Below are 12,239 nucleotides of genomic sequence, written 5' to 3' on the forward strand. Positions count from 1 at the left end.
CTCTTGCACACCCAGATTTCTTGGCTTTTCTTTTCTCCTGTATAGGTCTCCAGGCTGTTCCTGCAGCTGGCAGCAGAGAGCACCATCAGAGGGACCCAGTGGCCCCTGAGTGCTAAGCAGTGACTGCAATTTGGGAGATGCTGCTGTTGGAAGATGAACAGCTCTGAGCTAGAGCATTACTACCTGCAGTCAGTGCATTTCAAAAAGCTGCCTTCCATGGGTCAAGGGCATGCAGAATAAACACCACTGCTGTCCTAAGAGTAGCCCTGCTTACTTCAAAATGTGTTAATTCAGCCCCATCCTGTGCATGGTTTGGGTTAATGAGGTGCAGATGGAAACTCAGGAACCAACTTTGTGACACTGGACTGGGTCTTAAATTTGGGTGATGAGCCAGCAGCATACAAACAGAAGCTTTCTGACTTAAAAGCAACCAAAACCTCTCTAAGTTGCTTCCCACCTCATGGAAAAACACACAGGACACTTCATGCACAGGCAGGTTAAAAAGGAAGCGGGTGCTTTTGAGTCCTCTGTCCATCCTCTGTGCAGTGCAGTGCCGCTCGTCGTGTGAGGATGTCCTGATTCCATGGAAGTGCTGGAGCACTGGGAATGCCACCCACTGCCACAAAGGCACATACATTTTGAAAGGACAGGAATGACTGAGCCAAACATCATCATGACTTTTATAAAAAGCAGCCCTGAGCAGCTGTCTCAGCCTCTTCCTTGCCTGACAGAGTGTCCTGCTGCAGTGCACTGGTGCCTGGAGGAACATTTAATTTAGGGCTTGGGGATTTTCTGAGAATTTAAAAGATTGTTTGAGTAAGTGATTCCATGTGTTTCAATTGACACCTGTACAGAGCAAAGATTGCAGAGGTTTGGGATTTTATCTTTTAACTTCCTTTTGCTTAGCAGAAATAAAACCAGAATTTCCTCACTTTCCCATGGAATTAAAAAAACTCCACATGTATGTTGTGCTCAGGGGAATGTTCTGACTTGGCTATTCTCAGCTACAGCAAAAGCTTTGTTAAGGGGAACACATCTTCACATATCCTATCCTCCAGAAAACTGCTACTGGGATTTTTATAAAACAGTGGAATTAGGAATATCAAAGTGATTTTCTTTATGAAGTTAGGAATCAGAAAATAGAAGTATCACTTGTTAAGAGGAATGAAAAAAACCCAACCTACCACTAACAAAGATCAACATTTTCATAGCAAATATTTGCATTTATTACTGAAGAGTTTTTCAATTGATTGTCAGTGTCTTGGATGCTATTTATAGGTTCTTTCCTGGTTATAAAGTAATGAGTAATTGATCTGTTTATGAAATATATACAAAAGTTGGCCTTTTTGACATGGAAATCAATATAATCAGGGAAAAAAAAAAGTGGAATAGTTCATATTCTCCTCACTTGGAGAACTCTAAAAGTTTTAATCCCAAACACCAAACCTAACAGAGGCCAATGGAACTATTTAAAACATTTGCCAGTTTAAGACCATCATCTTACATTTTAAAACAAATCTGTCACTTTCAAAATTATGTAGTCAGAAAAGCATTCAAAGCTCTGAATGTCAAGAGGAATATATGGTAAAGGAATTATACCTACAGCATGAATTTGTGCACAGTAGCATCACAGAGACACAGAGACCAAACCTGGTGCTGATGGCCATGCTTCAGCAACACCGAGGTGAAAGGGGCAGGATGTAACACACATTAAGGAACACTGCACGTCTGCTTGGCTGTAAAACCAACAGTCCAACAGCACCACTCTAAAGCTGCATTCCACATAACACAACTCACTAGAAAGCAGCAGAAGTTGTCCTAAGCACAAATAATGTGCTAATAATCTGGAATTTTACTGCAAATGATTTCCTACCAGATCAAGTTATGTAAGTTACCCCAAAACTGTGCTGTGGACATGTAGCTTGCACAGCTTTCCAGCCACTGGAATGGCTGTGGCTGTGCTCTCATGGAGCTCACAGCTGTGGGATGCTTGACCCTCCCTGGAGAAAGTTCTGAAATGTATTGCCCTGAAGTTGCTACAATTAAGGCAGTGTAACCTGCAAGATTTCATGGAATTCCCACCGACACAACACTAGTGGAATGGATGGCAAATAAAGGCTTGAAAGAGAAAATAGATTCAAGAGAGTAGACCTGGATTTTGATATTTCCAGAATATAGTAAACTTGAGGCTTAAGTTTTAGTTCAGCAATGTTTAAAAACAGAAAGGAACTGTCAGGGCAGAATTATTCTTCATATTGAAAAAGTTGAAATGATTTCTATGAAAATGCAAAAGATCTTTGCAGTAAGAAACTATCAAACTTCCATATTTAATTATATTAATCACTTCCCTTGACTGACACAAGCAAACTGTCTTTAACATCACTAAAAGCTCAATTTGGACTTAGTCGATGAGCTTGGACATGTGTTCTTTAATCAAAGACATCACAATTCTCTAGAACTGAAACTCCAACCTGAACTATCCATTCTGCTGAAGTATCTTTCATAACACTGATGGTTCAGGAAAGAATAACTTGTATACCTTTTATGCATGGAAGGGTATACCAAGGGTAAGGTGGAGACAAAAGGCATCATGGAAGATGATGAAGCCATGGCATGGCAGTATCCCAGCCTCCACACCTTTCTCACCTGGGCCACCCATGGTGCTGCAGACCTCAGCCTCATCCCCAGGCTGTCATTGGGGTGAAAGTTCAGGGATCCAAAACACCCTGAACCTCCAGGGGCACTGGGAAGTGGAAGAGACAGGCCAAGGGAAGTGACCATGGATACAGCAAAACACTTTGTGTTGATCTGAAGTGATGGCTAGCAAGGAAAAAAAAGCTAAATTTGAGTACTTAGGGCACAACTCACCCTCAATTTCAATGTGCCTAGCATACAGTGTGAAATTAGCTTCACCTGGAACCAAATCATTATTTAAATTAAAACTGACTAAACTGACTAGACATTCAGTGACTGTAAGAACAACGTTTTCATTGAGTTGGTTGTTTTAAACACAAGGAAAACTTTCAGATTCTCATAAGAAATCAAGTCGATCCTAGTAGAACCTCACAAAAAACACACTCCAAGGAAAGTAAGAAACACACTTTCTAGATCTAGAACAGGTCTTCTCTGCAACATTTTCATCTGCAGAGGTGCACAGACAAGAAATATGGTGACACACAGAAATGTTAGTGGGGACTGTGATTTACCACAGTGTCTCTAAGCTTTTTCCTTTTATACAAATCTTACCAATTACACTGATGGCAAAGTAACTTCAAACGCTAGCAAAACTGAAATGATTTATAGGAAGAGTCAACACCATCAGCCCCTCCCCGAGAAATTAATTAATTAATTAATTAATCAAGCTAAGGGCTTTTCCATATGCTATGAAAGTCCAGCTGTGAAAAGCCATGGCACTCAGGGGCCTCGTGAAGCGTGGCCCAGGACGGCTGTGCCACGTCCAGGGGATCAGCTGAGCGTCAGTCTGGCTTGGCTGCTTGGGGGATCATTCAGAAATGATCCACTCTGCAACACAGACAGTATTGGCAAAGGGAATGTGCTGGAGAACATGAGCTGTTCTGAAAACCTGCCAGAGAAGCAATAACCTCCTCAGAGAATTAATTTCTGCAGTTAACTACCCTTGTGATCAAAATGAATCCCCAACTGTCTTCCTTAAGTCAGGCTTCTGCCTTTGTAATTTATGTCCTGTCCTTTTCTCAAGAGACACAGCTGACTATTCCCTTCCTCTCTGCAGTACCCAGCCATGCATCTGAATAATTTTGTGCTTTTTTTTCCCCAATATTTTTCTAGATCAAGCAACCAGGCCCTTTTTCTGTTTCCTTGGAGGCCTAGGAAGCAGTGCCTTAAAAGCTACACCAGCCATCCCCTTGGCCATCATGACCTACCTCACATCCACATGTGGGCTTCAGACCCAAGAGACTCAAGAAGAAGAAGAGCCAGTGATAAAAACAGAAACCTCCCCCTTCTACCCCCAACCTTGCCACATGGGAAGGAAACCTCATGGCCACATTTACTCATCCAGTGCAAAAAAATCCAATGTGTTATGGATCCAGCACTGCTGGAGACAGCTTAACAGCACAGCCATAACTGACAGGAGAAAAATTATATAACTTTTATATAAATTGCACAGCATACACTGCAATGCTCAGCACAACACCAGGTGAGTCTGCTTCCTCAGGCAGTGGCCTCTTTTCTAAGATAATTATTCAATATCATGTTTCTAGACCCCAACTACAGCACACTGGACTTACTTGGAAGTTTCCATCAGGCTACCTAAAAGGCTTTTAAAAATGATAATTTTCACACATATTTTTGAGGAATAAAAAAGTTTAAATAATATAGTATATACCAAATACTGTGTATTTTCCAAAACTAATTGGACTAAATCATGCAGATGAGAGAACAACTTATCCCTGAATAACTGTAGTCATCCTATGCATATTCAGACACAAAAGAAAAACTTCAGGTATAAAAGTATACTGGATCAGTTAAAATCGAAATTGTGTTGTACTTGCCATAGAATTTTTGATAAGGTTATTAAAAATAATAACTACTTGAATGGTTCGTTTTGGCAGCTCACAGTGACATTTCAATTCAAGTGCTCTGTATCAAATTTTAACTAGATATAATTAACAGAGTTAATCCAAAAGCTAAGTGCTGAAACTGAATTATTTTAAAGGAAATCTAAAGCAAATTCCAAGTTTGTAGCATTCCTAGAAAATTGCAATGCACAGCAAAATCTTGCTGGATTCTTTGTTCAGAGGCAATTTTGTAACACCAATATGTAAATAGCCTTTAGAACAAGGTGATTAAGCTGGTCTAATTAAAAACTTGGAATAATAGTTTGGAGTAAAATAATAGCAAAAAAAGGAAGACAGCTTTCTATCACTGCTGCTGGAAGTAAATGAATTTCCAAATACAACACTTCAAAGGAAAAACTCCACTCTGCCTTTACTTTCTTCCCATGATGTATGATGGAAGCACAGGAGGACATGTGTATGCAGAATTCCCAGATTTCTGTATGGATGCAGACAAGGAGGAAAAAATGGCAGACTCGGGCAGTGCAATGCAGAGAGAAACATGGAGAATGAAAAATAGCTTTAAAAAGCAGTGTTTGAAAAACCAAAACAACCAATAACCAAGAAGTATCAAATCTGAAAGGCTTCTCACACCAAAGAGAACACCAGCTACAAAAGTACAGCCACACAGAGCTCCCTCCCACAGCAATTTTGTTTTTATTCTTTAATGCCACTGTTTCTTTAATTCAGGGGTTTCTTTAATCTAAAATTGTAATTAAAAAATCAAACAAAATACACTTTTTGTTTTCCTGTGCAGAAAAGAAGAAGATGTTTGGGATGTATTCATCTACACTGCGATTCTTGATCAGGTTGGGATGTCTGCAGGTTTAAAAGCTATGTAAGCTTTTAGGTTGAGATGGACTATTTTGGGTCTGTGCCACAGTACAGAAGGCAAACCAGTTGAGCCATACATTTTCCCCAGGAAGATAAACAAAAGTTTAATCCCTATTTCAGTGTTTCTGTGAAGATCTGCAGAAAAAAAATTGGGTGCTAGTCAGAACCCAGAGCTGGAACAGACTGAAACATGAGCAGTACAAATGGCTACAGCCCTCAAAGAAATCCACTAAGCTTGGAGACAAAACACATTCCCATTCTACAGAATGTTATAATGGGTCAGAATCCCTGTGAGGATTTTATTGGCTAAGAATAATTTGCATTAATGTGTATTTTTTATCACTGTTTAAGAGCACTATGTTAACTTGATAATAAAAAAATGTAGTTTATACTCTGTGCAAAAAAGCCTTATCAAAGAAATAAAATCACTAACTCCTGAAATCTCAAAAACTTCTTTTCAAAAGGGACTTGAAGCTCAGCAATGGAATTTCCTGTATTTGTGGGTTTGTTTACAGTGCCCATAAATTCCTACATTATCTCAAGAAATAGACTGCTTAATCAAAAGTATATGTGAAAACCAAATTGTTTAGAATCTGATCATGGGATCATAGAGTAGTTTGGGCTGGGAGGAACCTTTAGAGGTCATCTGGTCCCAACCCACCTGCAACAAGCAGGGACAGCTTCCACTAGGTCAGGATGCTCTGAGCCCTGAACAATCTGACCTTGAATGTTTCCAGGGATCACCTCTGTGGGCAACCTGTTCCAGTGCTTCACATAAAAAAAAAAATCTCTTCCTTATAAATAATAATATGCTATTGAGAATTTGCAAGGTTCTAATTTTTTTTGCTAAGATTAGATATAGAATACTAAGGAACTACAGATTTTTTTACTACAGCCATGAGAGTGGTGCATTTCTGAAAGCAGAAGATACTGAGACAACATGCAGCATTTCAAAAAGCATAAAAGAGGATGATGAAGAGACTGGCAAAAACATAGGTTTAGGCAGTAACAGTAATGATGCACCACTCCTCTGCCACTGCTACTTGGCTTTTGAATTATTGTGCTGTGAATGTGGGAGAAATATCAGCACTGTATGAATCTGAGCAGTTTGCAATATTTCAACCAGCAGACAACAAGACAACTATCCTACCCTTCCCTCCCCCACCCCCCGTTTCCTTCCTATGATTCATCATTGGAAAGACATTCTTCAAAAATGTTTGTCTGTATTAGGAATCCTTCTGCAGAAGAGGTGAGAGTCAGCAAAATCTTGACAATCAGCTCACTGGAACAAAGTCAGAAGAATTTACTGTGTGAAAGTTGGTTGAAAATAGACTTGATGAAAATGCTGGAAATGCAGTTCCTATTGTACCAGGAGGTCAGATTTAAGTAAGTAGAGTCTGAAATCCAATGCAAGGGGAGAGGATTCATCTATTATTCTCATATATGTCTTATGATTACTTACCAAAGTGTATTATCTTTTTAATCAAATCATATAGAAGAGGTTGTAAAGAACAGGAACTGGAAGCATTATTAGAAAAAAATCTCCAAGTATTATCAGTGCCTTGGAGACAGGCTTAAAAAAGGTAAGAACCATTTACCCACACACAAAAGCGTTTTTTTAATGTCTGAGAAGTCCTTCTGAGATAGCAAACTAATCAAAATTCTACTCTGGTAGAATAATAAAATCCTACCAAATTCTAACCTGAAATGTTACCTTTCTAGAAAGGATATAAAACATGTATCTTGATTCACCTCATGAGAATATAAAAATAAAGGAAATAATTTATTGGGAATACATCTATTTTTTGTTGCAGCATATGCTCCTAAGTAGCCAATAAATTCTTAGCAAAGAGGGGAATTTTTTCATTTTATTTTGCAACAGCTCAACCAGAAGGTTTTGGTCAAAACCACTTTCACATCAGAGAGAGAATTCTTATTCTCAGCATATTCTTTCTCAATCCTTTTAACTTCTCTTCTTCCTTTTCCCTCACCCAGACTAAGAATCTTTCCATCATCATACCACCTTCCACCATATTATTTAGTAGAAAACCCTTTAGAAACACATCAAACCACTTGAGTGTGTCTAGAAATTCAAGATACATGAAGAACAGTGGAATGTCAGTCATTCCAGGCAGATCAGGCAGCAGAGCTAGAACACAAAATACTAATACCACTGAAAAATAGTTTAGGCAAGCTGGACAGAAGGCTTTGCTTTCCTGAGAGACTACAGATAACCAGAAAACGATTTTAGTCAACAAACCTGCTAAAAGGTGATTTGTACACAAATCCACACACTAAGGACAAACTGCAACCATGCCCCATCACATTACATGCTGATATAAATGACTCTGGAGATTGTCTGGCTCGCTCTCGCAACAGTCGTTTCACTGACTTTACTGAAAGTTTTAATACTATTTAAGTGATACCTTCAAATAGGAATTTTTAATGTCAATTAATGCAATTTACTTCTCAAGCCTGAAAGCAAGTTAGATATACACTTTTATATTAAGCTTGATAGGTATTATAAATAATGATGAAGGACAAAGTGAATCTTTCATGACACAGGTATGCAGAAAGCAACATGATGCCATTGAAAGCATCACTGTACTGCTAAATGTTTTGTGTACAAGAGTCAGTAGGACCTTAGGGAGCTGTGAATTCTGCCTGCCAGTGACCCTGACCCTATTTACCTTGGAAGGACAGAAGAAAAAAAGAAGCATAAAAGGATTAAATAATACTGTGGCCTTGGCAGGTACAAGTAGTGCTGATATTGCAGCAATATCAACATACAAGAATTCCAGAAGAGTTTGGTACTACATAGGATGAAGAAAAACACTCAGCAATAGAAACTACTGTGGCAGTGGTATATTTTCCATCAGGAGGTGTTATATGACATTGTTACTTACCATGTTTGTGTGGCAAATAAAGAGAGCTATATGAAAGGATTATGTTATGTTCATAATCAGCCATTAATGTGGAGGAAAAAATTTGCTATTTTATGTTACCATAAAAATGAAAAAATAAAATCTTCTAGCCCTGTGCCACTAATAACAAAGGTATTTGAAACAATTTGCATTTAAAAATACAAAGGTAGACAATCTGAGTTATATAATTCCCCTTGCTCTGTCTTCATTTACAGGTGTGGAAATCAGGGAGCCCTGGTTCCAGCTGAAGCTGTGATGCAGACACCCCTGCAGGTGGGTGGCTCAGGATACAAATGCTCCTCACAAGAAGAGGATCAGGATCACGGCGTTGCCAATTGCCTATCACAGTTTAAAGTGTCAGTTAGCTCAAGGCCATAACCCAGACAAGAATCCTGCTGAACTTTTCCCTTTCACACCTGGCGAGAAATTCACAAATACCTGGCGAAACAGTCATTGCCACCCACCTTCCGTGGTGACTGGGAGAGAAATCTCCATGCAGGCTGCAGACTGGGCTTTCCTGAAGGGGGGCCTGCCGGGCCCTCGGCGGTTTGCTCTCGACACATCTGCACTGGAAAGTCGTTTGCCTGAACTGCAGCTCTGGGATGTTGGGCTTGTACAGTGACCATTCACGTGATCTGGAAAGTGAATGCAACAAACGCTAGGTCAAGTGTCAGCTCCCGAGGTTCTGAATGGAGGAGAGACGTGTGTTCTGACACTCGAGAATGGGTTAAATCAAATCTTCTGTCAATAACTACCCATTTTTTTTACCAACCCATCGCATGTATGTGGAAAATAACTCACCACATCTTTAAGGTATAGTTCGGAAAAAACCAAGGGCCACAGAACTGGGTAGGTTGTTCTTAGAGCTGCAGATCCCGCAGCATTTTGCTGACCTATGCGCACAGGCATTTACCGAGGTACTGCAGGTAACACTGGCACCCTGCTGTTGTGTCTCTGAAGAGATACCAAGTCAATTGGAATGTTTTCTTTCCTTTTTGCTCTCATAAGAACTGCAAATATCATTTACTAAAGGGTAGAATTCAGAGCTAGACATCTCCCCTGCCTGACTCAAAGCTGCAGGAAACAGGCCACTATTTGAGATAATTACAAAAATAGCCATAATATTGCTAAGTATTTTATTCTTTTTATATCACATAGATTTATTTTACTTCTAAGGAAACAGACTGCTGAACAATTGATTTGTCTGCTACAGCTCTATAGAAATGAGGCCATGGTCAATCAGCACAGCGCATGTTGCTGTCTCATGGGGTTGGAAACAAATCATGCCTGCTTCAAAATCTTACTGCATTCATCTGTTCTTGGTCAACAAGTCTTTAAACCACAACATCCATTGATCAGGGCTTGGATCAGAGTTCAGAACTGGACTGGACCGTAAAATATTCATGTGGTATTTTCCTTCCTCTCATGCCAGGCAAGACAACATAAGGAGAATTACTGAACACAATTTCCCCTTCAGCATATGAAAGGATACACACCCAGGTATAAGTGAATTACTTTTGGTCAGCAGGTTATTTTAAGTAAACAGCAGGTAATGAGCAAAACAAAAGTTCAGGTTCATGCAAGCAGACTGAGGATTTTATCCAAAACTGCAAAACCTCAACACTATAGGTAGGGACAATCTTGGGGTTTCTGCCTTAATTTTAAATGTTGGATTATTTGTATCTGAGAATTATCTTCATCTTCAAGAGTCTGCATTTAAGTATCATATTCAGTCAACTCTCTTTGATTTGTATTGTATGCAAGGAAAAGATGAATGTTCATATACCAAGATAAATTTATTTCTTGGTTACCATGCCACGATAGCACCAGTGTACATTATGAAAAGTTATTTCTATATTCACTCAAAATTCTGGTCCTATGCTGAATACAGCGTACAGTGTGGTACATGTAGCCTTTGAATGTGCAAGTCATGTCCTTTCCATGTGAAAAAAGTTCACTCTTAATGAACAAAAGATGTTCAGAATTATAGATTACAAAGCAATTTACTATCTGTACTGTGTAACAAAATAGCTCTGTAGGAGACACAACTTCCATGATTCTTGTCATTTTTCCTTAATACATGGCTATTAACTGAGCTAACAGCAGATATAAAACTGATGTGGATGACTCATTCAATTTTTAGTTAGGAAATTTTCCAGAATTTGCTGGAACTGTTTGTATATTTCAGCAGAAAGTCCTTTGAGATCGGGGGCTTTGTTCAAGGACACAGGCTGACTGTTCAACCTCAGCAACAGACACATCCTCATCCAGCAGCTTCCTTTCTTCAAAATTCAGTTTGTGGGAAGGTGTTTCAGCATGATAGCTAATTATCTCCAGGGGGAATCCTAGGAAGTGGTGAGGAACACAACAGAGTGAAAAAAATCATATTCTATAGAAACATCAACAGCATTTGTGAGTCCTCTCCCCTGAACATTGCACAGAATGGCCACAACACATCCAAACCTGCTCACTATGTCTTAGCATAAGAGAAATGCTGCTATGTTTCTCTAAGTATGCTGGCTTGCCTCAGTTACCTTCAAAGACCCACATGAAATCATCATTAGGATCTGGGCACATAATTCCCTTCAGCTGTTCTGACAATGCTTTTTTTTTGGAATAAGCAAAGCCAGTTCCTGGGAAGAAAAACAAAAATCAGGCCTCATCCTAGAAGCTGCAGGCATATCCCTTCCAAGTTGGTGAAATATTAGTGGGTGCTATAAAGATAAGCAGAAGAGGGATTTTAGTGATCAGCTACAAACTTGCCTGTATTTTAACACTGTTCTGTTCCTCTGATTAGATACAACTTTTAAAAATGCATACAAGGAGAAATGCAGGTCTTCAAGCCTTAGTAAAAACACAGGGCATTGTACAACGAGCACGATAATTATAGGAAACATGACTGCAATTTTTTTCGTGGAGGAACTGAAAAGAATCCAGCAGATAAAGACCACTCAAATCCATAAGAAAATTCTATGTGTGTATTTAAAAATTAACTTCTCACATTTTTTAATGCTTTAAGGCCTGTGATACAAAACAATTCTGAAGAAAGGTTATGTACTGTTTAAGAAAGGGTTCCTTACTCCAGTGTCTGAAGAAAGATGAAGTGTCCAAGACAAGTGACAAGAAAAAAAAAATGTACTACTTTCTACAGTGTACTTTCTAAGGGAGAATGAGAATGTTCAAGCTCTCAGCCTTTCAGAATGACTGCAATGATTTACTACCCCTCTGAGGCCTGAGTCACCTGATTCTCCTTTGCCATGACAGATGTCTCCCAGCCACCCCAAAGAACACGTACAAGAGGCTTGTAAAAACACAGCTTTTCCCCAGCTTTGTTTGATTTGTAAGGAAAAGCAACATTTTCACTTTTGTCCTTGCTGGATTACTGCTTTTGTCACATGGTCACTGGGGCTTTTCTTGGCTCAGAAATATGAATTGATATGGAGCATTAGTTGACGTAGGGACATTAATGTTGGACTTAAGCAGCAAGGCACAGATTGCTCTGTGCTATTGACACAACAGTGCAGCAGCTCCTCACTCTCTCTTCTGCTGGAGGAGGCAAAGAGTCGTTGCTGAAGAAAACACTGCACAAAAGATCCCTTTTTTACCACTGCATTTGCCACCACCTCCTACCCCTTGGATGGTACTACACCTCCTACATCCATGGGTGTTGCTACCCACGAGGTGAAGGGAATTAGAATTATCCTCTCCAGTGCTCCTGGATCCCTTCAGCCAGTCTCACACTACTGCAATATGTTTGGGCATCAGGGTTTAGTGGAGCTTATCCTTGAAAGCAGTCTCCAAACTGTGTAAGAGCCATCCCACTATGCCAGGAGAATAGCGTTGTCTACTCCCTGTGGATAGTGAACTAAATGGCCAGGGATCAGTT

General features: G+C 39.6%; 1 protein-coding gene across 2 annotated transcripts in view; it reads right to left on the bottom strand.

Annotated features, from left to right (window-relative positions):
• Window positions 1-12,239, bottom strand: part of STXBP5L (syntaxin binding protein 5L) — a 183,405-nt gene that overhangs the window by 13,759 nt on the left and 157,407 nt on the right. For both annotated transcript variants that reach the window (XM_041410828.1, XM_041410827.1), the window contains one exon: window positions 8,818-8,988. In XM_041410828.1, coding sequence (XP_041266762.1) covers window positions 8,818-8,988 — 171 coding nt within the window. The remainder of the gene's footprint in view (window positions 1-8,817; window positions 8,989-12,239) is intronic.

This window comes from Onychostruthus taczanowskii, unplaced genomic scaffold, assembly GCF_017590055.1.
Source record: "Onychostruthus taczanowskii isolate IOZ18803 unplaced genomic scaffold, ASM1759005v1 scaffold34, whole genome shotgun sequence".
Taxonomy (NCBI): Eukaryota; Metazoa; Chordata; class Aves; order Passeriformes; family Passeridae; genus Onychostruthus; species Onychostruthus taczanowskii.